Genomic DNA, 26667 nt, shown 5'->3' with positions numbered 1-26667 from the left:
GGGGCTGTCCCTCGCCCCGCCCTGGCCCAAGATGGCGGCCCGGCTTCGGCCCTGGCCTCCCTGATCAAATATGGCTCCGGGACGCGGCACCGGCCCTTGGACTACAAGTCCCAGGAGCAAGCGAGTGGGCGGGTGCGGCCGCCGCCCGTGTGGGGTAAGCGGGGGGCCGCAGCGCGGCGGCGGGCGGAGCTGGCGCTGCCCTGGCGTGACCCCCCCCGGGGGGGCAGGGGCTGCGCGGAGCCGATAGCGGGGCCCCCCTGGGCCGGGCCCACTCCCGGGCCCGCCGGGAGGTAAGCGGGGGTCGGGGGAGCGCTGGGCCGCGCCCGGGCCCGGCAGCCGCCCCGGCACTGTTGTGCGCGGAGCCGCGGGGCCGGTGCGGCGGCGGCCTGCCCTCCTGCCCCCGCGGCCCGGCGCCACTGCAGGCCGAGGCGGCCTGTGCGGGGGCTCCCCGCGGCGGGGGGCAACTCCGCGGCCCGTCAGGGTGTGGGGGCCCGGGAGCGGCCGGGCGGGCGGGGAACGCGGGAGCGATGGCAGCCGCTTGTCCGAAATACCCGCCATTAGCCGGCGCAGGGCCGCGGTAAACAACAGGGCGCGGGCGTGGGGTTCGCCTTTGCCGGCGGTAGGTGGTGGTGGGGAAGTACCGGGCTGGGGCTGGGCTTTCGGGCAGGGAGGCCTCCCCAGCGCTTTTCCGCAAAACTGGAGTTTCGAGGGGGTTTTGCGAAGGAGCGGCGGCGCTTCCTCGGCTCCGGCGTGGTGCCCAGGGCTGCGCTTTGCTTATCCGGCTGCCCGGCCGCTTCTGGAGCGCTGCGGTGGGAAGCGCCGCTCCAGGACGAGCTGGTTTTGCTGGGAGTTGTGCTCAGGCTGGCTGGCGAAGCCGAGGGGCAGTGGGAGGCTCCCACTGCAGTTCAGCTCGGCACGGCCCGTGGTGTCTGCTTGGAAACTCCAGGTACGCGCTCTTGGTTAAGCAACCAGGAAGCTGAGGCAGATGGATGCCGGTCAGCCTCTCTTGTTGAGACGCAAATTTTAACTCTTTTTTTCCGGAAAAAAAAAGAGGAGAAAAAACCCCACCGTATTTTCATGGCATTAACCACTAACCTGCGATTTTCCTGCGTGGAAAAAAAAATAATACAGATTTAGTCTATAAGCTGGTGCGAGAGACTCCATGAGAGTTTTGTACCTCTGTTTCCCTGTCTTGTTGGCATTTTGGTTCAAGCCAGGTCAGTGGCTCTTTAAACAAATTTCTGGCTGCTTGGAGGAAAGTGCTTTTCTGATTTCTTTCAAATAGCCTTCTCATAAAGTTTATATGGCATACAGAAATGGCCTTTTGTCATTCCGCTGACCACTTGAAAGATCTGATAGTTGAATTCAACAAGGCAGGAAAGAAATTGTAAATAGTTATTCAGACAGGTAGAGTTTGGAAATTAAATGGCATTTGTAAGTCTGAAGGGAAAAAAGATACAAGATGGCTTTATAAAGTCCTGCTTTGCATGTCATTCAGATAAAGGTTTAAATATCTTATATGTATCTGTTGTAGATGAAGAGATGCACTTCACTCGTAAAAGAGCAGCAGTGATATATTTATTGGTATAAAATGAGGTTTAACGAAGTTCGATAGTAAATGCAACAGCGGTTTAACAGGATTTGATGGCAAGGTACATTTGATTGCTTCCTGCACGGAGGACAGGGTCAGACAGAGCTGTCAGGGAGATGCATTGACTTGTGAGGTTCAGAAGGGATCCCCTTGCCTCCTACACTCCTTCTCAGAGGGAAGTTTAGGTGCGACTAGATCCAGACTTAGTCTCAGATTTGGTCAACAGTTTATACCTAAAGGATTATATGTGTGTAATCAATCCTTTATACCGCTTAGCTAAGATTTCAAAGTTTAGCATGCTCTTAAGCACTTACTAAGAATCTGTGGCAGCAAGGAGTTTCTCAGCCTCTAGGAGAACCTTGAGAGGCGTCCCTGCACAAGGGAAGATCCTGTCGTGCAGGAGAGCTCAATGGGTTCTGGGCTGTCCACTATGGAGTAAGATAATTGACTTATATTTGCGTACTGACTACAGAAGTTAGTTTTTTTCAAACTTGGTTTGAGTTGGACCCTGACCACCCCTCTTAGGTGGGCGCATTGTTCAAATTAGCACTTGGCTGTCATGTTGCTGTCTCCCCTGAATTCACTTTGAGTCACATACAGCCATCAGGACCAGGCACGCTGTTTCTGCTGCCACTGGTGGTTAACACTTGAGTATTATGGAAATAAAGGTCAGGATTGAAGGGTGGCGGGGGACAGCACGCTGCCACAATATCTAAAAAGGTTTTAATATCTTGTACCTGTTAACTTGTAGGGAAAGAATATCATATATAAATCACGACCAGAATGACTTGTATCTACAGCCTTCCACAGACAGATGTAGTTGTGTGTAGGTAATGAAACCTGTGCTTTCTTTGGTAGGCACTCCATGCTGCCCCGTCATGTACAGAGGCTGGGCAGAGACTGGATCGCCCACTGGAACGGTTCTCAGATACTCACCTTGAACAGCCCAGTTCCCAGCTGTATGAGATGGGCTGGACACTATCCCTGGGCCTCGTTCCCACTTCCTGTTCCAGCTGATTTCTCTGCAAACTGGAGACTCCCTCTGGTTTTTGGACCTTGGAGACAATTTCAGAACTCTAATTGGCAGCTTGATAACTTCACGCAAAGCTCTTGCTTTCATCTGCCTAACCCCAGTATGAAATCTGAGGGAGAAGAACCATTGACAAAGAAGAGAAGACTCAGTGGCCAGCATGATACTTCAGCTCCTGGCGAAGAAACAAACTTCTCTCATCAGAAGGAAGCATTGTGTTTTTCTGTAGCACAGAATGAAGAACATAACAACAGGAAAGGTAAAAAAAATCTTTGCTAATTTTCCTTGTTAATTTTTAATACTGAACACATCTAACAAGTTACAAGCGGTATTGCCTGCACCTTGTGAGTTACTGTTTTTCTTGGCACCTCTCTCAAGAAAGCATCTGTCTTAAAAATGTTACGGTTTTGTAATGCTGTTTAGTCTGTGGACTTCTATTTTGTGCTGTCTGACAGTCTGCCAGAGCTAGGTTCACTGTGCATGGTGGTAGAATACAGTCAGTTTTGTGAGGGATGGCCCAGCTGGGGAGTCCTGAGCTTGGTTCAGACAGCTTTCTCTCAGGTATCTCTCATCAGAGCATGTCTGTTAACTTGGGAACTCTTTCAAAGCAAAAAGATTTAGCTAATTTGCTGTAGGACTGAGCTGGGCTGGCAGTTGTATAGCTTCACTCCTTTACTGTAGCTGAGCTAGTAAGCTGTGCTGGACCCGCGTTGGCTTCTTTCCAAGCCAGTTTTTACCTGTGATCTAGATAACTGAGGATTAATGGACTGAGACTTAATGGTGTTTGCTTCCAGTGTGATTGTGTGTTTACAGCTGTATTCTGCCACAGGCATGTTGGCAGGTTTTGTGTCAGGTCATGACTGGCAGAGCAAACAGCAAATGTGCTTATCCAGGTAAATACAGTAAGAAGTGCAAAGTTGTGTATCAAACTCAGCAACAGACAGCCTTAGCTTACATTACAGGTATAATATATAGCATCCAAATGTTTTACTGAATATCATGGATATTAACCATTTTTTCTACTGTGAAACAAATAGAGGGACACAGTCAAAATTAAGGCCCTCTTGCATAAATCACTTCCTTAACAAAATAAACTGGAAGTTGTATTATGACTGAAAAGGGTGACAGATGCCAACAGCATCCCAAAGGGATTTTGGACACAATTATCCATAAGGCTTAGAAACATCGCATCTGTGTTCAGGAGCTGAAGGAAGGGAGTTTGCTTTGTCCATTTATTACTGAGTCTTCTCTTAACACCTCTTGACATAACTTAAATAAAGTTATGGTGAGAGTGTGGTTAGCAGTGTGGTCCTTCCTAGTTATCTTTAGTTTGCATATTGTAAGATGATGGTAATTGAAGAATACCTGCTGAGGAGGAACGCAGCCTCTCTCCCACTATAGAAGCAGTACTTAAAGCCTTGCTGTATTCATTGTAAATACTAGATAAAGTTCCGAGTAATGTAAGCACACTGATGAAGTTTGCTACCCAAATAGGACAGGTACGGCTATAGCTGTAGCCTGCCACTTGTTGATAGCACAGATACCTGAGAGCATGTTGAGGTCCAGTTCAGTTCAGATATAAATGCTGAAAGGCGTATTTGTTCAGGAGTTTAAGTGAAGAAATATATATCTGAAAAATAATGGGATGCTCAATGATGGGCAAGTATATTCTTATAAACTTTCATATAATGATACTACTAATAAGTATGGAACTAGGAAAGACAGAATGGTAAAGTAAGCCTTTTCAGAAGTTCTTGGTAATTCTGAAGCCCATTAATATTTTTAATTTCTCAACCTCACTGAGGGAAATCGGGTTCTTTATCTGTTTGGGGACACCTGTAATGGATCCTGTTGCAGCTTGTGGCTGAATTTTTCAGACTGTACACAGGCTAGAGGTGAACCCGTTGATTCCTAACCCTTTGTTAATCCATGGATAGGGAGATCAACAAGATGCCCATACGCTGCTTTAAAGGGTGTATCCCAGGCTGTCACATACCCATCTCCACTGAGGAGGTAGTGGCAGAAGGCAGCGTAAGACTATGTCAGCAGACTCAGTTTGGCTTACCACTTTGACAGCTGTTCAACAGGGAGCAACGTGGTATAGTCTGACTACAACCATCTTCTTAGAACATGCCAGTTTTCTGATTTCAAAGCAGTTTGAAATTCAGGGCACATAATGGTTTTGCGATTGGGGGGTTTCGTTTGTGTTGTTTTACTGATGCTTGTATAAAGTTAATCTTAAACAGAGGGTTTAAATCACTGCTAATCAAGTAAGCTTTTAGAATTGCTTAAGCAATTTGAAAGACAAGTAGTTGTCAGTAGAATGATTCCTAAGAGTAGTAAGAAGGCATATGGCATATTACATAACTTTTTCTGCTTCATGTGTTTTTAACAGGAACCGTCAGAAGACACTGGGAATATTTCTGTCAGCACAGTAGAACAATGAAAATCTTTGAAAATAAAGAAACTGACCAAAGCAATACAGAAAGTGAGGCAAAATTTGATTTTACAGTCATGTCCTACAATATTCTCTCACAAAATTTGTTGGAAGATAACTCCCACCTATATAAACACTGCAGGCAACGACTGTTAATCTGGACATACAGATTTCCCAACATTCTACAGGAAATCAAGCAGCTGGATGCAGATGTGAGTAGGAAATGAGCATGTGGATATTTCTTAAGAACTGATAAACTGGAGGAGCAAATTCTTGCTGTCCTTTATTTCAATAGGTGGGCTGTCAAGTGAATCCAAGTGAGCTTTTAGTTACGTCACGCTTAACAGCAGTTTTGATTTATGCTTGTGCAGTTAGTGTATTCTGTGTGATCTGAACTTGAAGCAAAGGCAAACTCTGAACTACGTATCATTCATAGTTGCCTTTTTTTGTCCGTTAACTTGCTGGAATGGTCTTTTTGACATGGCTTTGATGCTCCGCTGATACACTGCAGTTCTTTTATAATTCTAAAACCTTCTTTCTTCACATAAATCTTTCTCAGTCTGTGCCTAGAGCACTTCAGTGCTGTAAACAAGGCATTGAACATAAGAACAGCAATACTTGCACAGGCCAAAGGTGCACCTAGTTTAGTGTCATGTTTGTAACGGGTAGCTAAGGATAGATACTTAAGAGTAGGAGAACAGGGCACCTTTCTCCAGGTTAGTCTGTTTTCGGGACTGTACAGTTTAGGAAGCTCTGGAAGGTGTCTCTTTTAATTGTGCTGTAAATTGTCTAGTGCAAAGGATATGCAAGATTGAATCGTTGGTCATTATTTGCAAACACTTAATCTTGCATGCCAGGCTGCTGTGGAGGAACAATAGTATGCATGCACACGGGAGGGTCAAGTTAAGGCAACCTCCAGGACTGGCATTTCTGACTTCCAGATGTGCAACTTTGATTTCATATTTGTTTAGGTGTAGTAGTTACATCAAGTCTCTGTATGTTCAGTAAATCAGAAGTACCTTTCTAAAATTTGGCTTCTAATCCTTCAGAGCCATTTGTTAGACCAGGTAATGGAAAATTTTGAATCATGTCTGAATCCTTTATTTGGCAGGCAGACTTTTTTGATTGTTATGAGGACTGGAGTGACAAGACTACGTGAATCTTTGTCTTCTCGAGATTAGTGTTCAAGGCTGAGAGAAAGATGCAGGTGTTAGTAGTGTTCATGTGAGAATGATCCAAAATTACTCCTCTCAGGTGTTCATTTCTCTCTTCATCTGGTACTGTGCACCATTTGTCCTGTGAATAATCTTGCTGTTCTCTATTGAGACATAACTCTGAACTTCTGTTTATATTGGGGTCTGAAAAAATACCTTACTGTGTTCTTGGTTGTGGGTGGTTTTGTTCTTTTTTTAAGGACCTTTATATTTGTTAATTTTAATCGGAAAGTCAAGTCAGTAAACTTTTTGCTTCAGTCATTGTTCGGGCCAGTGTTTGGTGGTGGAATCTAGTCTGTTTTGTGCCTGAAAACAGTACTGAAAAGAATTAAAGTAGTTGTATTAGGGAAGCGACAGAAAAACTGCCTTGAACTATTTGAAAAATGTAGTTATGTTAGTACATAGCCAAGAAGCTGGAGATTAAAGTCCCCTTCAAGCTCTTCCTTTCCTCATAATACATTTGTACATACTATATGTACGTATCTTTACAGTGAGGTACATCACTGGCCTTTTTGGGAGGAGCATCGGGCAGAGGGACTCTGGTGAGCCTGGTGCTGTTGGTGGTAACATTGTTCTCCAGGAATAAAGGGTTGGAGCTGAAGCCAGCCCCTCTAGCAAAGAGCAGTTCAGTCAGGGTACTTGATAAAGTCGGTAGAGCCACACAACGCAGCACTGGGGTGAAGAGGTGATGCCTTGTATTGCATGCATGGAGTTACAACAAGCAGCTGCTCACAGACCCTGGCAGGTGCAGGTGCCCTTTGTGCAGAGGAGTTTCTTGCTGAAGGACATAGGCTTTTAACAGATTCATTGTTTTGAACTGTAACCTTAAAGTGAAGCCAAGACTTCAGAATATTGCTGGAGATCTGGTTCTGCTTTGAGACCTTGAATCAGCTAGTGTCAGTGGGTAAGTGGAATCTAGTTGCTGCAGTTCAGCAGCCAGTGCTAACTCGTTACCTGCCCTTCAGGAGCTCAGTCCTACGTCAGGGTCCCAGGGTGGCTGTAAATCCGTGCATTACTGCAGTGTGCAGGGAGAAGGCTCCAAGGTGCTCAGAACTCTCTTAACAGAGTATTTTGAGGATGGTCTTTGGCTTGGGTTGTTACAATACGGAAGCTTGTTCACTCTGCAGTTAATGAGAAGTGCCCTTGGCCTCTTCATCCCACTGCTCTGACATTTAGCCTTCCCCAACACTGCTGAGAATATTAGCAGATCACTATTTTGATTAAATCTGATTTCATATCTGAAAATATATGTCTGTCTGAGAAAGGGTGGAAGGAATTTGGGCCCTCTTCACAATCTTAAGGAGCATTTTCTATGGGAGAGTGAATCCTTTTGTGAGGTTATGGAGGCAAAAAGCCTCTGATCTTTTGTTTGGTTTTATACCTGTACAGACTGGCCAACAGAGAGATGATGCAGTAATATTTTTACATACTTATGTCTTTTAATTGTAAACCTTTGCTTTAGGTACTCTGTTTACAAGAAGTCCAAGAAGACCACTACAGAGCAGAGATCAAGTCAAGTTTGGAATCCCTGGGTATGATGAAACTCTTGCGACTAATACATTGTCTTCTCCCCTGCCCCAGTATTATTTTCCTCAAAAAAACTTTCTTAGATTGTAGAATCAAGTCTACTGCCATCACATGCAACAATATTGTGTAGCCCCTTTCATAAATTCATCAAGTGCTCTCTTGAAACTACCTTAGCGTTTTCTACCAGTATTCCTGTTGGATAGCTTTTTTCGGTATGTTTTTTCTGGCTTGAAACCTTCCAAATATCAGCACTAGGTTTTACCCATGGTCAGTTTATATTCATTAGCTTTTATACTACCGCTGTCAGTTAACCTAAATAGCACTGTCTTACTACTCTCACGTGTGAATTTATGGAAGGGACATGTTGCTAGGGGTGTGATTCCATGGTGGTTTAAACTGATCTAAATCTTTTATGCCCTATACACTTCCTTTCAGTCTCGGGGCCCTGCTTTCTTCCTGGCACTGGTACTTGTCTGATACCAGCAGGAGCCAGTTCAAGGAGCAGCACTGAACTGATACTTTCTTTGTCAATTGGAGAAGTAGGCTAGCTCCTAGACTTGAGTGCTTGTAAAGGAGATACAGTAATGGCAGTGCTGATTTAAATCCACTTGGAATGTGAAACAGCACTGTAAGGCCAGGCTCATGTGGGCATCGGAGCTTCCTGCTGCTATACATTGGTATCTGGAGCATGCTGTAGCCCTTCTTCTTCCCCTCCTAGCTCCCAACATGTCCTGCCCCTTCTCCTGCGCTGTTTATGGGCACTCACCAGACCTTTGCCCTGGTGAGGTCCAGCAGGAGTAATTTTACTTTTCTGAATTAGTTTTGTTGGCTTATGGGTAAACAGTAAGTGCCACCACAAGTGGCAGGAGCACATGGCCTGGAGCTGGGAGAGAGGAATGGAAATCCCTTGTTCCGGTGCTGGTGTGAGCTCGGAGGTAGACTCACTCCACTTCATGGGACGGTACTGCCTAAATTCATATGGTGTGGATTGGGCAGAGAAGCATTTCTTTAATGGCAAAAACTAGATGCTGTTTCAAGGTCATCAGTTTTTTCTTACATAGGTAGGGTCTTATTAAAATCTGCGTTTCACCTCTACATAAAGTGAAGAACTTGGCAAACTGCTATTTTCAGGTGCACTTGTTTGAACTCTGATACTGTAGTTTGATAAATGTCTCAGTTTTCCCTGTTGAAAGCTCACCACTTGCTGCTAACTGGATAATTACATAATTATGTAGATATGTTTGATACCTTTGTTATATGAATCACTTCAGACAGTGATTTATGACTTAGTGATTATTGCTTTCAATTGGAATGCTTTACTGGTATTACTCCTAAACCATCATGGTAACTTCCAGAAAAAAATTCAATACACAAGTCCAGCTTCATGTGATTTGTGGGGTTTTTTCGTTGGTTTGGTTTGGGTTTTTTCCATGTGAGTAGAGGAGAACGTGCTCGGTATCTTTAAAGTATGTAGATACTTACACGTTACAAAAAGTATGAGAGCAGGTTTCCTGTAGTATCTAAACTGAAGCTAGACAGGACAGAAAGACTCGTGTTCACTTTTTCTATGTGAACTTCACGTAATCTTTGGTACTTCAAACTGGGTGTTGACAGCCATGTGAGAAAAGTAGCATGAACGTTTTTCTAATCTTTTATTTTTTTAATAATCTCTATTTATACAATGATATTTTATGTTTTTAATTGCCTTTCTTGCAGGGTATCACTGTGAGTATAAAATGAGGACAGGGAGAAAACCTGATGGCTGTGCTATTTGTTTCAAAACTTCCAAATTTAGCCTGATTTCATCAAACCCCGTGGAATTTTTTCGCCATGATATTCCACTCTTGGACAGGGACAACGTTGGACTGGTGTTGCTTTTGCAGCCTAGGTTTCACTGTAAAACTAATGCTGCAATCTGTATAGCCAATACACATCTACTGTATAACCCAAGGCGAGGGGACATCAAACTGACCCAGCTTGCAATGCTCCTGGCAGAGATTGCTAGTGTTGCCCCTCAGAAGGATGGTACCTTCTGTCCAATTATCATCTGTGGTGACTTCAATTCTGTTCCTGGTTCTCCATTGTACAGATTTATAAAGGAAGGAAAGTTAAATTATGAAGGACTTGCTATAGGGAAGGTAGGCTATGCTTTTCACTTTTTACAAAAAAAGGTTAATGCTGATTAAAGGGAAATACTTGATTCAGTGGTGCTAGCATGCCATAGCTGTGATTATTTCCATTGTAGTACCAATCTTAGTGCCCTTTACGCAGCCTGCAAAGCAAAAGTTACTGTGGAGATACTAAAATAAGCTTGGGGTTTATTAACTGTGCCTTACAGAATACTGTGTCTGCTTCTAGCATTCTGAAATTAAAAACTTGCAAACAAATGAATTGTTCTTGAAATACGGTTATCCATAGGATGTCTGTGTCACTGTGTGCAAGTGTCCCAGTCTTTCAGTAGAGTAAAGTAATTATTTAATCAAATACCTACTGTGTACTCCATGGAAAGGTGACTCTTACTTTAGATAAACTTCGAATTACAGTGGCTAGAACAATTGTAAAAGTGAAAATGCAATTAGATGCTGAACCTAAACTGTTTCAGTTTAGACGGTTTTTGTTGTAAGCTCTTGTGTGTAGCTGTTGGATGTGTCAAATGCTATTTAATGGAAAGTAATTGGCGTACATACAATGAGAACACATGAAAAAATAGCCCCGCTGGTGTTTGTTGCTAGTGGGTAGTTGTTTCAAGCCCCACTTTGATTTGATTTGCTCCCAGAAGAATAAGCATCATGAAGATAAAGTGTCTGCTAGGGAGCCATACGTACTCAGTCCTGTTGTGTTGCTAAAATTGTTCTTGATAGTATCGGTAGTCTCCCAGCTTTGTGTCACAAGAACTATCTTGAAAAGTTGGGTAGTTGCAAAAAACTTGGCAGAGCATAAACAAAGGGTGTGTACATAAAGGGTGTTACTATTTTTACAGAGATTTGACAAGCTGTTATAAAAGATTTATTTGAAGGGGTGGGGGGTTTTCTTTACTTAAAATGTTAAACTTAACAAAATATGTCCATTGATTTCAATTTTTTTTGTTGGGTTTTTTGGTTTTGGGTTTGTTTTTTTTTTAAATCTGATTTATATCTGAAAAAAGCTCCTGTTGTCTGTCATAGGTTTCTGGACAAGAACAGTTTCCAAGGGGCCAAAGAATCTTACCTATCCCAATCTGGCCAAAAAAATTAGGTATTTCACAAAACTGTGTATATGAAATAAAACAGCAACAAAAAGAAGAAAATGCAGGTCAGTTGCTGGGTGGATGAATTTTGTGGACCTTTGAAAATATCATTCAGGTAGCACTGAAAAACAGATAGTGGGGGAAAAACAGTGCATCTTGAGCTTGTAAAACTTCTTTGTTGGGCTCAGTTGAGTGTAAAGTTATTTGTTCACATAAGCATTTGAAAATATGAATCTTCAGAACATAATGGTTAGAAATTGCCATTCAAGTTTTGGTGCGTAATATTTGAACTCTGTGTTTGCATCATGAAAGCCAGTTGTGCTGTGACTGGGAAGAGAGATGTATGTACGCGCACAAGCATGTAGCATGAACCTACGTTCTGCTCCAGTGTTTATGTATTATAGTGCAGGCACTTTATGGAACAAGTGGGAAAAGGAAGTGATTCCTTGCTAAGTATTACTGCATCTTCCATCCATTTTTCCTTTGACAGCAAAAACCATTTCAAATGAATGGGACATAATGTGAAAGAGTCTGTGGAGGGGATCTTACTAATGGAATTGAAGAATTTAATCCAGCTTTGTGAATTGTACCGTGCCTGCTGCACAAAATAAGTGTACTTAAAAAGATAGTTTTTTTCTGTAGCTCTTCAATATTGGTCTTGCTTACATCCTGTTTTTTAAATGTAAATTGAATGTATTTTTATTTTGCAGGAGAAAAATTGAAAGCAGCAAAACTGGACAACGCTCAGGAGATTGTAATGGCATCTGAAAAGTATGTGTTGGGGGGAAAAAATGGAAGCCCTTGATGGTTTCCTGTTTTGGGGGGGTGGTTTTGTTTTTAGACCAAACTTGTATCTGATTCCAGATGTGGATACAAGATGCTCACCCAACGCAGTCTGCCCATTGGGCAAAAAAGTCATTGTCCATTTAAACACGAAAAGGCTGACTGATCAGACAGCAGAAGACTAGAACTGGAAAAAATGGAGTGTGTGTTCTTGTAGGAACTTGCAGATATTATATCAGGATGCAGAGGCAAGGTGTCAGTGCTGTTTAGAAGATGCTTTCTGTTTGCTTATTAAAAGAATGTTTTTGACTTTTTTTTTTGTCACTGCTTGACATGAACAGGACATCTTGCTCTGTAGTGACACTGTAGGAAAGCTGTGAACATCAGTCCAGTTGCAGAAATTGTGTTTTTAAGAGAGGAGGAGAAATAATAATTGGAAAAAACCCTAGTGTTGTCCAGCTGCTTCAGTGTTGGCACTTCTCTCTTTTTTACTCTTTTTGAGATACTGGTTTATGGATGCTAATAAAATCCTCTAATACAATGTGAAATTGGGATGAAGGAGGGGAAGAAACTGGAAAAAATCACAAAATCAGTCTTGTCAGGAGTTCTGTGGGAGAATTCAAATTCTTTGAGTCCCAGAAATTTGGAATATTATGGATTTAGTAGTACAACTCTTGCTTGGATCAAAACATTTTGTTAAACTGGAGGAGAAAGCCACCACTAGACTGCTGAGAAGGAAAACATCACTGCTTTTTGAAAGGAAGACTATTTTGGCATTTACCAAACTGGTAAAGGCATATAAATAAGGCACAGAAGAAGGAAATTGCCCTAACTGTGTATGTGTGATGTCAGGCTCCAGGCCAGCCATTTCTTATCAGAAATGAGATCTTGGTATTGCTGCAAATAGTTGCATTAAAACCCTGATGATTTTTTTTTTGCTTGGTTTTTAACCAAAACACATGACAGTTCAGGTTTAAAACTTGGCCGTACAAGGTAAGGCAGCTACAGCTGAGGGATGGACAGTTTGCAGAGCAAAGGGCTGGGAGGGAGAGAGACAGAGACACGTTCTTTTACTGAAAGGTGCGGTTTGCAGTTTGTTTTCACAATTGAAAAAACAGGTCAGGCTAGATGGGCTGAACTGAAGAGGAACAGACTGACTGATGATGGAGAGGGACAGGATGGGAGCCTGAGTGGAGGAGAGAAGATTAAGTGTAGCCTAGCTTGAAAGCACTGGATAGTGTTGTTTTAGAGGAGAAGGGGGGTGGGGAAATTCTTCTCTGTATGCGGAAAGGCCTGGTTAGATGAATTCATAGTCTGTTGCTTTCATATAAGCTGCTTTCATGGACATTTCTGCCCGTGTATCAGGGAGAGATTGCTGAATAAGGACACATGAAATCTTAGAAAGTGTAGACATAGGTGAAAACACATATATTTGAAGTGTCAGTGAAGCCAGTTTCAATACTTGAAAAAGCTGCCTGCTTTTTGCCGCCAGAGGTTTAGGCTACTAACACAACAGGCTGTGGGATTGATTGCATGAGAGAAATGCTAGTTTGCATATCCAGATCATTCATTTTGTTTGTAACCTGGCACTATTTGGTATTTCTTCGTTGCTTGTTCTGTCTAGGAGAGACAAGTAAAGAAAATTATTTTCTTTGATTCCTGTTTAGGTTGTCTTCAAAATTGCAGCACCGTTTTAAGTTGTCTTCAGTCTATTCTCATTACTTTCCTGAAACTGGGATACCAGAAGTAACAACTTGTCACTCCCGAAGTGCTGTCACTGTGGATTATATTTTCTATTCTGCAGCGAATGATGACACTGCTGCCCAGTCAGGTAAAGAAACAAATATTTAATTATTTTTTCACAAATGATAAACGGGAACATTCAAATGGTGTTCTTAGGGAAATTTAGTGATAATTTAATCCATATGAAGTACCTCAGGAGTTCATGGTAGTGCACTGAATGTCAGCTGTTGCCTGAGGAATGTGGCTGGCCTTGTCACGTCACCACAGTTGGCCTTGTGGTGCCACACAGGGTAAACTTTTTCACCTAACTGAACATTCCTGTAGTTGCCATCTCAGCATGGAGACAAGAGCTGAGGCCACAGAAAAGCAGCAATGAAAGTGGCACCTGAGGAATACTGCTGTCAGTAACTCATGCAGGACCTTAGTGGCCAGACCTACAACCAAGCAGTATTTCCAATAATCTAATCAACAAACTGGTGAGCGGCAATTTACGACGTGCTTTAAAACTGATAAACGAACGGTTTCTTAGAAGGTCGCTTTTCAGATGGTCCAGCGCCTGTCAAGTGAACGACCTCTGTGGCTTTTGCTCCGAGAGCAGTCACTTGCGTGGGCCCGCTTGTCTCTCGTGAATGCAGTTGCAGCTGGAACGCACCAGATGGTGCAAGAAAGACACGGTACCTCTGCGGGTGCGTTCCTCCTGCACTGGCGCTCTGACCCTGGGCACTCCGAGCAGTGTGCCTGCCCTGTCGCCTTTAGTTCTGTGGTTTATGCCATCGTCAAAGGTCATTGCACAGCGCGGTGCTATCGGATAAATGGCTCTGCAGAACTCGGAACAAACCAACCTGCTCCTGCTGTAAATTGCAACTAGTTTTTTATAAATTAGCATTGTTCTCAGTATGTGAAACGAAAACACCACCTTCGTCTTTCATACCTTGAGACTAGATTATTAAAATCGAGTCAATGCGCAGGAGTCTCATTTGTCATAACATGTACAGCAAATGCTCTTAATTTAACATATCAAATACAAGAGCTTCACAATACAGAAATAAAAGCTTTGGCTGAAAAACTAGGATACGAGAAGTAAGTATTTAAATGACTTCTGAATGCTGTGTGATTTCAGAGTGCATCCTTGGGCAAAATTTAATCCTAATTCACCTGCTTATATATTTTGCTACACCATCATTGCCCCAGCAGAGCAATAGCATGTTTTCTTTCTGCATTGTTTTTCAAATAGATTCTTCACCCTATATCAGAGTACAGAATGGGACCAAACTTGAATTCTCCAAGTAGTTTAAATTGGTGTAGTTTTTGTTCATTAATTCTTAGAAACTTTAGTAGTTTGGATTTTCAGTTTTCTGATGAGCTGGACCTCTGTGTTAAAAGTTGTCAAAGTCTGAACAAGTGAGTATTAAATGTGGTCTAGGCTGATTCATCAGTTTTTTCCATTTAAAGGGGGTTTTTTTGGAAAGATTTTGTGCTTTGGTCTGCCATGCTTAGCCAAGTATTTGGTTTGGTATTCAGGATGTGCTGTGAAAGCAGGGTTCAGTATCTACCAGAGTCCTGCAGGACTTTTGCTAGTTCCAGTGCTCTAAGCTGACATTAATCACCTGATACAGACCGAGCTCCCTTTAGCAAGGAACTGCTCCTTTGTAGACATGCAGGTGCTGTGCCAAATGATAAATTTGGCTCCAGACCCGGTGGACACGTGCTTTAGAGCTACAGAGACATCTCTGCAGTAAAAAAGCTTCTCTTCAGAGCAGCTGTAAACAGCTGCTGGGTTGGTAGAGGGCTGGTAAACTGGCAGATGACAAAGAGGTGAAGCTCTTGAACTATTTGTGGAGTTAAACAGTTGCCAGATAATCCTTTAAAATATGCCTACTGGTAAGCCAGTACCAGGTTCAGCTGGGAAGTTCTGAAATTGCTGATCACTTTCACAAAGAAAATACTTTGTCACAGTTAGAGCTGCTGTTTGTGCACGTCCTGAAAGCACTCAGCCTGCTCGGTATCACTGTGCTCTCGCTTGGGTAGATAGCTCAGGTCTAACAAACTTGGCACATCGTGCAAGGTTCTCATTCTCAATGGAATTTTTTCATTTGAGTTGGAAGAAGCTTGTTACTCATTGCTGACGATGCTCTTCTGAGTTTTTTAGGGGGAGGGTGTCCCTGCTTGTTGGGGTGGTGTTTTTTTTTTAGGACACAAATATTTTAAGTATAGTGTAATAATAATAATAAAGGGAGGACAGGTACAGGTGATGTTACAGTGGGGGTCTGCTACAGGCCACCTGACCAGGCAGGCCAGGTGTATGAGGCCCTCTGTAGACAGATAGGAGCAGCTTCATGCTCACAAGCCCTGGCCCTCACGGGGGATTTCAACCCCCCCGATACCCGTTGGAGGGACAACACAGCATATGAAATCCAGGAGCTTCCTGGAATGCATTGATGGTAACTTCCTTCTCCAAGTGACGGAGGAGCCGTTGAGGAGAGATGCCATGATGGACCTTGTTCTCACCAACAAGAAGGGGCAGGAGGGACATGTGGAGCTCAGGGGCAGCCTTGGCTGCAGTGACCATGAGATGGAGTTCAAGATCTTCAGGACGGCAAGGAGGGTGCACAGCAAGCTCACTGCTCTGGGCTTCAGGAGAGCTGACTGGCCTCTTCAGGGACCTGCTTGGTAGAGTACCATGGGATAAAGCCGTGGAGGGAAGAGATACCCAAGAAAGCTGTGTTAATATTCCAGGATCACTTTCTCCAAGCTCAGGAGATACTGTAAGAGGGTGGATTGAGATTAGATATAAGAAGTTCTTCACTATGAGGCTGGTGAGGCACTGGAATGAGTTGCCCCGAGAAGCTGTGGATGCCCCATCCCTGGAAGTGTTCAGGGCCTGGCTGGACGGGGCTTTGAGCAACCTGGTCTAGTGGAAGGTGTCCCTGCCTGTGGTGGGGGGGTTGGAACTAGATGGTCTTTAAGGTTCCTTCCAACCCAAACCATTCTATATGATTGCAAGGCTGTGAGTCATCTTCCCCTCTTCCCTGAGCAATGTGGTGTGTGTTCTGCGTGTTTCATGGAGGATTTTGTGTGTGTCTGTTTTTCTTTAGGCAATTACAGGAACAGGTAGCAGGAAATAATGGGGAAAGATCCCTTCCATATGATGAACAGTTAGGAAGGGAAATGCTGGAAGGCTTTCCGCTTTATGAGCAAGAGTACCTGTGTGGCCTGCCTGCTGGAGAATTCTGTGCTTGAGGATACAGAAATCAAATGTTATGTGAACCAGTAACTCTCAAAAGATGCTTAATTTTGCAGGTGTCAGCTCTGTTTAATAATGCTGTTGTGCTAAAGTATAGGACTGAATTGTGTGAGGCTTTTTCAGGGGAGTTACAATGAACGAGTAAATCCCTTTCCTTTTCTACCTCAACTTACCCCTCTACAAACTGGGGGTCGTGTCCTTCTGAGTACTTGGAGTTCAACTGATTCTAAGCTGTATTGCGAGAGTAATAGTAAACAAGAATAATTTCTGAACTACCTTATTGGTGATTTTGCACGGAACAATAATGACTTAAGATTGTTTCTGCCATACTGTGTTCCTCTTTCCACATGTGTATAAACGTGTGGGTTTTAGTCTGCACTGATATATGTCGTGTTTTGGGTTTTTTTTAAACCAGGAGCAGAGGATTCTTTTCATGGAGGTCTGAAACTTCTTGGCAGGCTGGCACTTCTAACGGAGAAAGATCTTTGGACTGTTAATGGTCTTCCCAATGAAAATAACTCTTCTGACCACCTGCCATTGCTAGCAGAGTTCAGGCTTATCGAACGGTAATATCCAAAGGACTTTTTGTGTAGGTAAAGTTACCTTCACTCTCTCTGTTCATGTGATTATTCATATTTTTTTAAAGGTTAATTCAAGCACTGCTGGTTCGGTTTAAATAAGTTTGCCTGCATGCTGATTTGTTAGTGTTGTGTAGACTTTTTCAAGAGACTTTTTTTTTTTTAATGTTACTTTATGAAGTGTTTAAGACAAAAAGAAAGACTTTACATGAGCTTCCTCTTTGATAATGGAAAACATCTGTGCCAGTCTCAAAATGGCATTATTTTTCATGGAGGTTTTTATTGTAATGTAAATGGTTTTTATTGTAAATCATAGTAAAAATGATTATTCTGAGAACTGTGTGCTTCTTCAAGAAAAGGGGAGCGCACATGTGTGCATACCACATTTTATAACGAGCTGAAAATGTTTTACTACCTACAAAGGTGCTCTTCAGGCACTTCTACCTAAATACTTCTGCAAAGAAACTTACTTAAAGAGTGTAGCTGGTGCAGAGGCTGCAAGATTGAACTTCTGAAAGAAGATAGCTTTGCAGTAACGTAAAATATTTTAAAAATTTACTACTTAAACTTCCAAAAGCTTAAATATGGGTAGCTTTAAAAATATCTAAAATAAAATCAAGTTTAATGAACATGCAACTTTACAGGAAACAAGTTATCTACTATAGGAACAAAAAGAAAATCAGTCCTTGACATCTTGAAGCTTTGTACATATTGAACAACAGGTGAAAGGCTGGGGTTTTTTCCATTCAGTTATTAAAAATATCAGGTTGTATATTGAAATGACAGATCCTGAAGTATTCAATTATCAAAGTTTTATATTTACTGTCATAATGCACTGAAACATTCTGTGCAAAATATGATTTACAAAATAAAAAAAACCCCAAACAAACGCTGTCTGGAGCAGGAAGCCAGGGGGACTGGCAACAACTCTTGTGACTTGGTCAAACTACATTATGGGTATGTATGTAGAACTGACCTAGAAGGAACACTGAATTTCAGTGTAGTGCTGGAAAACCTGCACCCATGTTCCTTAAGTCACATTCAGATGTATTTTCTTCTCCAGCCTAACTTCTGGAATTTTCATCTGGGTTTCCTTTTCCTAACTGCAGAACCAGCTGAAAAATACTTCAGTGTTACATTACAAAACATGTTTAATTACCAAAACATTCAGCTTAAATTGCTTAGATTTGGAGGGAGGGCTATTTTTCTCATAAGTAGTTGTGACTAAGTATCTTTACTTGCTAACAGTCAATTTATGCTGAAGATGACTACCTATTTGGTAGTGGATGTTGTTTGATCCTGATGTTGTATCTGAGTATCTGTTTTCAAAGCTGGAGTGGATAGATGGAAACTTAATTAACTAAATGCAACAAATTTCTGGGTACGTATGTCTCCCTAGCATGTGAGATCCTAGCTGTCCGTGCCCTCACTAGCACACAGGCAGCTGAAACAGGGGAAGGCAGATAAGGCTTATTCTAAATAGCAGAACTTTTCTATTATCTTGAACATCACTTGTTCAGAGTATGTATTCATCTAAAGCCTGTTTCAGTCTTTGTACAACCCATTACTGGTTAGCTATAGAGCTGTATGTTCAGCAACTTCTTTGTAGAATAATAAATAAGGTAGATATTTAACATTCTTCAAAAACATCTGCTTTAGTTTGTTCCTATTTGTCACATCTTGAGTCTAGAAATGACTGACAAATATTTTATGGAATAGAAACCTGGACAGGACCAAAAAACAACCCAAAGTCATTAAAAAAAGACTACCATGATACTTTTATTACGGTTTCATGCTGTGCATAAACATACAAGTAACAGGAGGAAAAAAAAATAAGAAGTCATGCATGTTTTCTACTCTATCTGACCACTCTGCAGTTACTAGAACCACACAAGACAAATGCCATCATAAGCAAGTTTCAAGAGAGTATTTCAGCTGAACTTCAAAACAAGGACCAAAAGCAATTTGTCACACACCTCTCTACAGCATTAAAGTTTCCGTGTAAGTTAGAGGTTAAGAGAAAATAACTCAACTTGTGCTGGACAATGGTAAAAACTATATACAACCGCCACTACTTGAGCTGAAGTAAACCGTGGTTTCATAAAAAAAACTTGTAACATACCAGATAACCTTGTGCTATAGGATACAGCTGATCAAAACAAGTTGTTCAGACTTTACCCATGAGACATTTAAGGGATACATTAAAAAAACCTGTTTAGGTCACAAGACACTGAGCAGCACAAAGTTTAAAACAAACTCTGCAGCTGATGTCATGTTACACAAGAATTTCTACCAAGAGTATTTCCCTCTCATCAACTTCACTCCTGAACCAAAAACAAAAAAAAAATCCTATTGTGAACACAGGAGTGGAAAAGTTTACAGAAAGAGGGATGGAAAAGGCCTCCCTGTAAGTGATATGATAATCTTGTATAAAGAAGTGTAATACATTTGGAAAGTCTTCTTTCTAGACCTTCTGAAGTCTAATTAGTAGGAAGCCTTTCACTGTTTGTGGAAGGTTGCTGGGTCTCAGTGTTGTCTTCCTGTCCTAGGTCGGTGAGATTCATTGACTTTCTTGAGCAATGAGGTCTGTGTGCAAGCAATCTTCTCCTGTATTGATTCAGTTGCTGGCTGATAAAAGTGTTCTAGGAGCTTAAATCATTCCATTTGAGTAAGCGTTATTGTCACTGTGTTACAACATCCTGTCTTCACTGAGATCCCAAAAAAGTGCGTGCCCAGGAGAGGAGGTACACAAAGCCCATGGCAGTATCATCTATAAGCACAGCACAAAGGGTAGAGGCTGGAGTTGTACAATAATCCAGTTTCTATTTAGGCACCTAATGAAGTATTTTCAGGAATGCAGCACTCTGATGCTTTCAGAGAACTTCATTAATACAAACGATGGACTCTCATGAAAGTCTTACCACGTTCTTTAAGAATGCTGCCGTCCATCACAGGTCCTTAGCTAAGTCTTAGGACAAAAGGTCTGAGTAGGGAGGAAGCAGATAAGCTTGATTTTCAGCAGTTTCAGACATACAAGCCTCCTTATTCAGGTCTGACTAAGCAGTTGTTACTACAACATGTACAGGAAAAACTCCCTACAACAGCATGGCGGAAGGTGAATTTGAGCCTGCAATGTCCGATCTTAATATAAGATGTCAAGGCATCATGATCTGAGACTGCTTAGCCTTTCAAAGACAAGGTTCAAAGTTACACACAAACGTTGAAAGAAAAGCATAGAGACTCAGGTTAGCAATTCTGGCATTTTTTTTCCATTATTCCAGGAACATACGAGAAACAAACTGACTAATAGGTGAACACTTGCCTCTACAAAACAGCAATCTCTACATTTTGTGCTTCAGCAGTGTAGTCCGGAAAGACTAAAAGCTTGTGACAAAGTATAAAAAAATTATGAAAGTTTAAAAATTTATTATTCATCAGTTATCATCATTTACAAAAACAAAGCCTCATACCTTGCCTAATAAGATGTCAGTGTTTAAGAATACACTTGCATATTACTATTACTTAACATCTTTCAGCAACATGCACAAAACAATAATACAGGTGGCAGTAAAACATCCAGTGCTGTTTTAATACTACCAGAAATGCTGGGAAACAGTACAAATTAGTTACAAAAGAATAATACTGACAGTTTTGCATATCTATTTAAGTTTAGTGAGGTAATGCTGATACTTTAAAAAAATCACACCACTTCTGCACTGCTTGTTTTTATTGCTGAATTAAATATTAATACTGAATATGATTTTTTTTTAACTGCACTGCACCCCAGCACATCTTAACACTAAGAATATGATTTCTTAGTTATACCAATGCTACTACCCAACACAAAGTCCAAATTTAATTAATACTTGTACATGGAAATTATATTTGAAGAAGCTCTCACACTACTGGAGTCACCTGCTACATGATGGAGGGGAATAAAATATCTCATATTATCCTGGCAAACCTAGTTTTAGGTTCTCTTCGCTAATGTCTTTTCTATAAATTGAAATAAAATAAATACTGCCACCCAAAATAATTTCCCCCCCTTCTACTTTCTAGGTAAAACTTTTATTGTCAATAGAGTCCACGAGTCAATAAATAGTCCCATTCCTTTTTCCTTCCAATGGAGTGCAGGTAAAGTGCAGCGGGAAGCACCAGGAAGCCCTCTGTCCGGCGTATGGCTTTGTTAGATGCGGAGCTGGTAGCCTACCTCGTTGAGCGCAGCCAGGTCTCCTTTCTTGTCCACCACCGCAGGCCTGAGAGCAAAGGAGGGAAGAGGGCACAGCTCACCGGCCGTCCCACACTGCCGGGCAGGACTGCAGAGAGCAGCTGTCACATCAGGAACGGTTTACTTCAAAGTAGGACTGACTAGATCTAGTTTACTCATCACAAGCACGATCCTGCTGGAGTTGTCACATGAATTAGTATGGCCAAGCTACTCACGGGTTGCCTCTGAAGCCAAGCACCAGCAAAGAACTGTTGTCCCATCCCAGGGTCCGTGATGGGAGCCAGGGAGCACCCCTCTCCTTCTGACTAGAGGGGGGGCTTAAATGAGTAGCTAAGACTAGAAACATCCAACCCACATCCTACCCCTGAGCAGAGCTCCGGCTTTCAGAGTAAAGCGGAAACGGTGAGAGCAAACAGGCAAGGCCTCTCCCATGGGCACAGCGCGTGGTCTCTCTGAACCTGCCCTTTCCTTCTGGCTGGCGCCCACCAAACAAAACACAAGGTGAAGTCCCACCAGTCTCCAGCCATCTTATGGTTGATACAGTCCAGCCACTCGCTTGAGTCATCACACACACACAGGCTGTTGGGTCACTTAAGCGTATCAACAACCTGAACTAAATGAAACCTTGAGACTGAACAATCTCTCTCTATTTAGCAAGCAGTGGAAAAGCTTCTGCAATAAAGTTGTCAAACCAAAACAATTCTGCTGATTTATAGTCTATAAAATCACTAATCTGAAAGCTTATTCCAGGCTCCTGGATATTTTCACGCTAAGCTGTATGTTTGCTTTTCTAAAGAAAGACATTGTTTAAAATACGTGTTTCTTCTAGTAGACTCTACAGCACATTTGCTTCACTGCAAAGGCACAGCTAAAGCCTGAGCAGGACAGTATGAATGAAGCTGGTAATGGCTCCAGCGCTTTCCTACACTCCTCAGACCTGGTTTTCAGCTCTTGCACTTTACTCCTCGCTTTTTACACAGCAGATGTCAGCCTTGCCTGTGCAAACTCGTGGGTCACACTTACCCCCTCGCTGCACGCTGCCTGCCTGTTTCTGCCAAAGCTGCAGGAGAGGCAGCCTGCAGCAGGGAAAGCCCTGCCCTGCCTGTGGGGCATATGCACCAATCTAAGAGCCATACCACTGCGGCCCTAAGAGGTGGGAATGTGTAGCTTACACATATACAGATGTGTGGCAGAGCCTCTGAAATATTTTATAATTCTTTGATTCAATAATTCTTAAATTTTCTTTTTTTCTTGAGAAGAGCAGAGCTGCTAACACCAGATCTCTGCTAAGAATCTGCACAGCATTTGAGAGCTGGGGACACTGCTGTGGACAACTAACGCTCTTCTAATCACACACTGAACGCAACCTGGGTTTTTTGCCACTTATCCAAGCACCTCTCCTAATAACCCCATCATCCTCTTTGCAGTACTGCCCTACGCCCTGCCTTCTGTTTGTCTCAGTTTGTAAGTGCTTCACAGAAATGAAGGACTCTTCACTGGTCTGTGTCACTTGCAGGAACAGATCACACCTGAAGAAATCATTGTAAGGTAGTTTGGATTTTTCCACTGTATTCCTTCAGAGCAGATGGGCTTTGGCTTGCCAGAAAACAAGCTACAGGCTGCATCCCTTAGAGCTTGCGTAGGAGTCAGAAACCAGCAAGAGGTGCACTGTATGAAATTTCCAGTGTCCATCCTCCCTCCCTCCTTCCCTCAAATTCAGGGATCCTCTTCCCTTCCCACACTTTTCTCCCTCCCTCCCTTTAATTAAAGCCAGAATATGGTTTTAATTAAAGCATGCCTGGATTGTTCTACCTTCTCTGATTATCCAAGAGATGTGGAATTGCTCTGCACCCATGGCAACATGCCCATTTCCACTCCGTGACAATTCCCTAGCTTGTAGCTACAAACTGTCCTCCATAAGTTTTAGGAAAAGGCAAGAATTTGTTGGAGCAGAGGCACCTCAGCCCCTATTCTCCTTGGCTGGCAGATGACCTGACATCAAACATCCCCTCGGAAGTGGGAGAACGTCTGCTGTACTGGATCATCAGATCACGCCTCCTGCCCAGAGTGCTGTGATGATGAGCAGGTAAGCTAGCCGTGCACAGCTGCTAGGTACACAGTATTCACGAGTTGTCTGCACTCGACCCACCTGATTTTGCACATCCTAATATAATCCTGTCCCCTTGCACATCCTCATATAACAGACTAATAGAATTTTCCTTGCAACAGCTAAATTAGGCCAGAAGCATACAAGGCCAGTGTTGCTATGACACTCACAGAGCATGAATGTATTAAGCCTCACCATAAAATTAAAAGGAAATAGATCTGGTGAGCTGACATTTAGGAGCAGAGATTGCTTCAGGCTGCCGCATGATGCTCCCTTCCAAACTGGTATCAACTCTCCCAGAGCCCTCCAGCTCCAAGCACTTCCATTGAGGATGAAACACTGTGTTGCCTGTTCCAGCACAGTGGCTTGCTACTTACTGCACCCTCCTGGTTTGGGACTTCAGAGGATGGACAAGTGGACACAGTAAAACTTCAGACACTTACCACCCTGTATCCTCTTTGTTCATCCTTGCCTGCTGGCCACCCTTAGCAGGATCGCACCAGCTGCGTGCTAAGAGTACACGGACTGTCACACAGTTCAGTTAATGAGCTGCAATTTGACTACACACCGCTCCCACACACACGCATGCTGCTTACTGCATTACCACCCAAGTCCTGCAATGTGCCTTATCTGCCCTGTAGCTGTATTTCCAAGCTAAAATGCTACCGGGGGCTTGCTAGCAGCTACCACTGGCATTTACCTAACAAACTAGTAAGGAACCAGGATGAGAAGTTAAAGGGTCGAGGCTGTAATATCCACTTCTGTCCCTTGGCCCAGCTTCAGCCTTTGTCCTTCAGAAACAATCCAAAGATATTCCAGTTCACATATTTTTCACTGGGAGATTCCTCCCAGCAGGCCCGTATAATTTTATTGTTGACAAAAACCAGGCTGTAATAACAGCTTGTCATCAGCAGGTGAAGCCTCTCAAATGACTGTGTTATTCAGCCCCTGCCAGCTCATGCTAGAGCAAAACACTTCTCTTCCTCTCCCCCTCCCCTGCAAGCTCTAAAAAGCTGTAATTACTGCATGGGAGAGAGCCACAAAGAAACAAAACACAGTGTTGGTAAGCACGGCCATTCTTTAGCTAGGATATCAGCCTAAAGCCTGGGCTGAAAGTTCTGGCGGAACACAAAGGCCTCTCGCTGCAACTAGGTAGGTTCTCAGAGATCCATCAATATGCAGAATAAAATACTCGGTTTCCCTTTGTGTATTTTGTGCCCCGCATCAGCATGCTGGTATGTGTCATTCAGCTTATCCCTGATGAGGGGATGCCATTCCCTTCCCTCTTCAGATCTCAGAGACCCCTCATTTCAGAAAACAGCAGATCTCCATCCTGGAAATAAAAGGGTTTTATCACTAGAAGGTAACACCCTACAGCAGCCACTCTGCAGCATCGCTCCCGCTGGGGCAAAAGGCACAGTCAGGCTTCGAGCCACCAGCACCACTGCATTTTATCATCAGGAACCCAGTTCTCCCTGGCACTACTTTGCTAACAGCAGTCTCCTGGGGTCTGCTCAAGGGCTCTGGACCTGCAGAAAGCTCCTCCACCCCACTTTTGCTTCCAAGCATACTGGCCAGGCTTGTGAGGGGCTGTGCAGAACCTGCAGGGCTGCCACACAGCCACACAGCACGTGCTGCAAGAGCACCCACCCACTCCGAGATGCTTCAACAGCCTTCTGCCAAAGCAGAGAGGAAGGTCTCGTGCGTGCAGTCTGTATCATGCTATAGCTAGGTCCTGGATCTTGTATCATGGTGACCCTGGGTTTATTTTAGAATAACATAATTTGCTCTAGATATAGAGCAGCACAGCAGAACCACTGAGTAGGTAGAAAGTGCTGAAGCCACTATGAGGCCACCAGGACTTCACTTGTCTTTCTGTCCTAGAAAAGCAAAGCTGCCAAGGAGGAATCAGCCACATGCCCAGCAATGCTCTCAGGAAACGAGCTCTTCTCTCCAGATATACATGATCCACTCCAGCAACTGCAGAAGCACTATCAGAAAGCCAAAGATTAAACCATTCCTTAAAGTGAATCTAGGAGATAAAGAAGCCTGGAGCAGCCGAGCCCATTACAACCATCATTACCCATGCAGTAAAAAAGGAGCTTTCTGTGGTGAAGCCCAAAGTACACCACTGTGCACTGAGTGTGAATTCACATGTAAAAATAAAAGCCTGCTGTGAAATCATCTGCCACTAAAGTATCTTGAAGTTATCTTTAGAAGGTTTGCCTAATGTCTTTGTTAGCTGCTTTAAAATAAATAAATAAGTGCTGAGACAGTAGTCTGGGAGCCTATTTAAAAAGCAATGATCATAAATATGTGACTAATCTGGGTTACGTATAGACTTTCACAGTTGTCAGCTTCCTGGCATGAAGCAGTATAGCTAAAACTCAACTCTTCCACATCTAAGGTTATGGGAGCCTGAATTGCCAGTGGCTGTAAAAGGCCTGTGATCTGGAAGCTCAGTTTTATCCATGTAGAGATACTGCATGCAGTTAGTCCATCCTCCCCTGCACAGTTAAATAAAAACTATTGGCTACGATGCACAAGGAAAGTGGTCTGAGTTTTTTTTAAGTTGATTAAAGTTGAAATCACAGTGCAAGTGATGTTTCCGCTTTGGCAAGAAAAGATTTACTTTTTCACCATCACTGTAAGTCAGACAGTCCATAGCCAAAACCACTCCATCAGAACAGCTCCATACGAAGGCTCATCACAGAGAATCCAATTTCCACCCCAGTGACCCTGACAGCAGGGCACCCCACCACCGACAGCAGATACATCCTCCTGGTTTTAATACCTATGTCTGAACACCTTCAAATGTGATCAAACTACTTTCCCTCTTGAACAGGTTCCCTGCACGCCAGGCTAGGTTCGTTTCTCGAAAAAGCAGACTGTATGAAGACTGAAAAAAAAAAAAGGCAAAACCCAACACTTTCACTTTCACAGTCATCCAACACCTGGT

At 42.9% G+C, this 26667-nt stretch overlaps 2 protein-coding genes across 9 annotated transcripts in view; one reads left to right on the top strand and one right to left on the bottom strand.

The window, feature by feature from the left end:
- Nucleotides 1–8: 8 nt before the first annotated feature.
- ANGEL2 (angel homolog 2) lies at nucleotides 9–25981 on the top strand. 7 transcript variants are annotated; one of them, XR_013931483.1, is made up of 11 exons: nucleotides 9–154; nucleotides 2450–2880; nucleotides 5017–5270; nucleotides 7735–7804; nucleotides 9516–9937; nucleotides 10964–11090; nucleotides 11736–11796; nucleotides 13476–13639; nucleotides 17211–17388; nucleotides 23118–23687; nucleotides 25593–25981. XR_013931483.1 is itself a non-coding variant. In XM_080408481.1 (10 exons), the coding sequence occupies exons 2-9, from the start codon at nucleotides 2457–2459 to the stop codon at nucleotides 17363–17365; spliced, it is 1677 nt and encodes a 558-aa protein (XP_080264607.1). In that variant the 5' UTR covers nucleotides 9–154; nucleotides 2450–2456; the 3' UTR covers nucleotides 17366–17388; nucleotides 25593–25981. The 7 variants fall into 7 exon arrangements, 6 of the variants coding, with proteins under 6 accessions (XP_080264607.1, XP_080264608.1, XP_080264606.1 ...); XM_080408481.1 differs by lacking the exon at nucleotides 23118–23687; XM_080408482.1 differs by lacking the exons at nucleotides 23118–23687; nucleotides 25593–25981 and adding an exon at nucleotides 21508–22301.
- Nucleotides 19125–26667, bottom strand: part of VASH2 (vasohibin 2) — a 45953-nt gene continuing 38410 nt past the window's right edge. For both annotated transcript variants that reach the window (XM_080408488.1, XM_080408487.1), the window contains exon 7: nucleotides 19125–21629. In XM_080408488.1, the coding sequence (XP_080264614.1) occupies nucleotides 21560–21629 (70 nt within the window). In that variant the 3' untranslated portion in view covers nucleotides 19125–21559. The remainder of the gene's footprint in view (nucleotides 21630–26667) is intronic.

Source organism: Falco punctatus, assembly GCF_963210335.1.
Source record: "Falco punctatus genome assembly, chromosome: 12".
NCBI classification, from domain to species: domain Eukaryota; kingdom Metazoa; phylum Chordata; class Aves; order Falconiformes; family Falconidae; genus Falco; species Falco punctatus.
The sequence above is the reverse complement of the archived record's forward strand: the minus strand, read 5'-3'. Positions and strand labels throughout refer to the sequence as shown.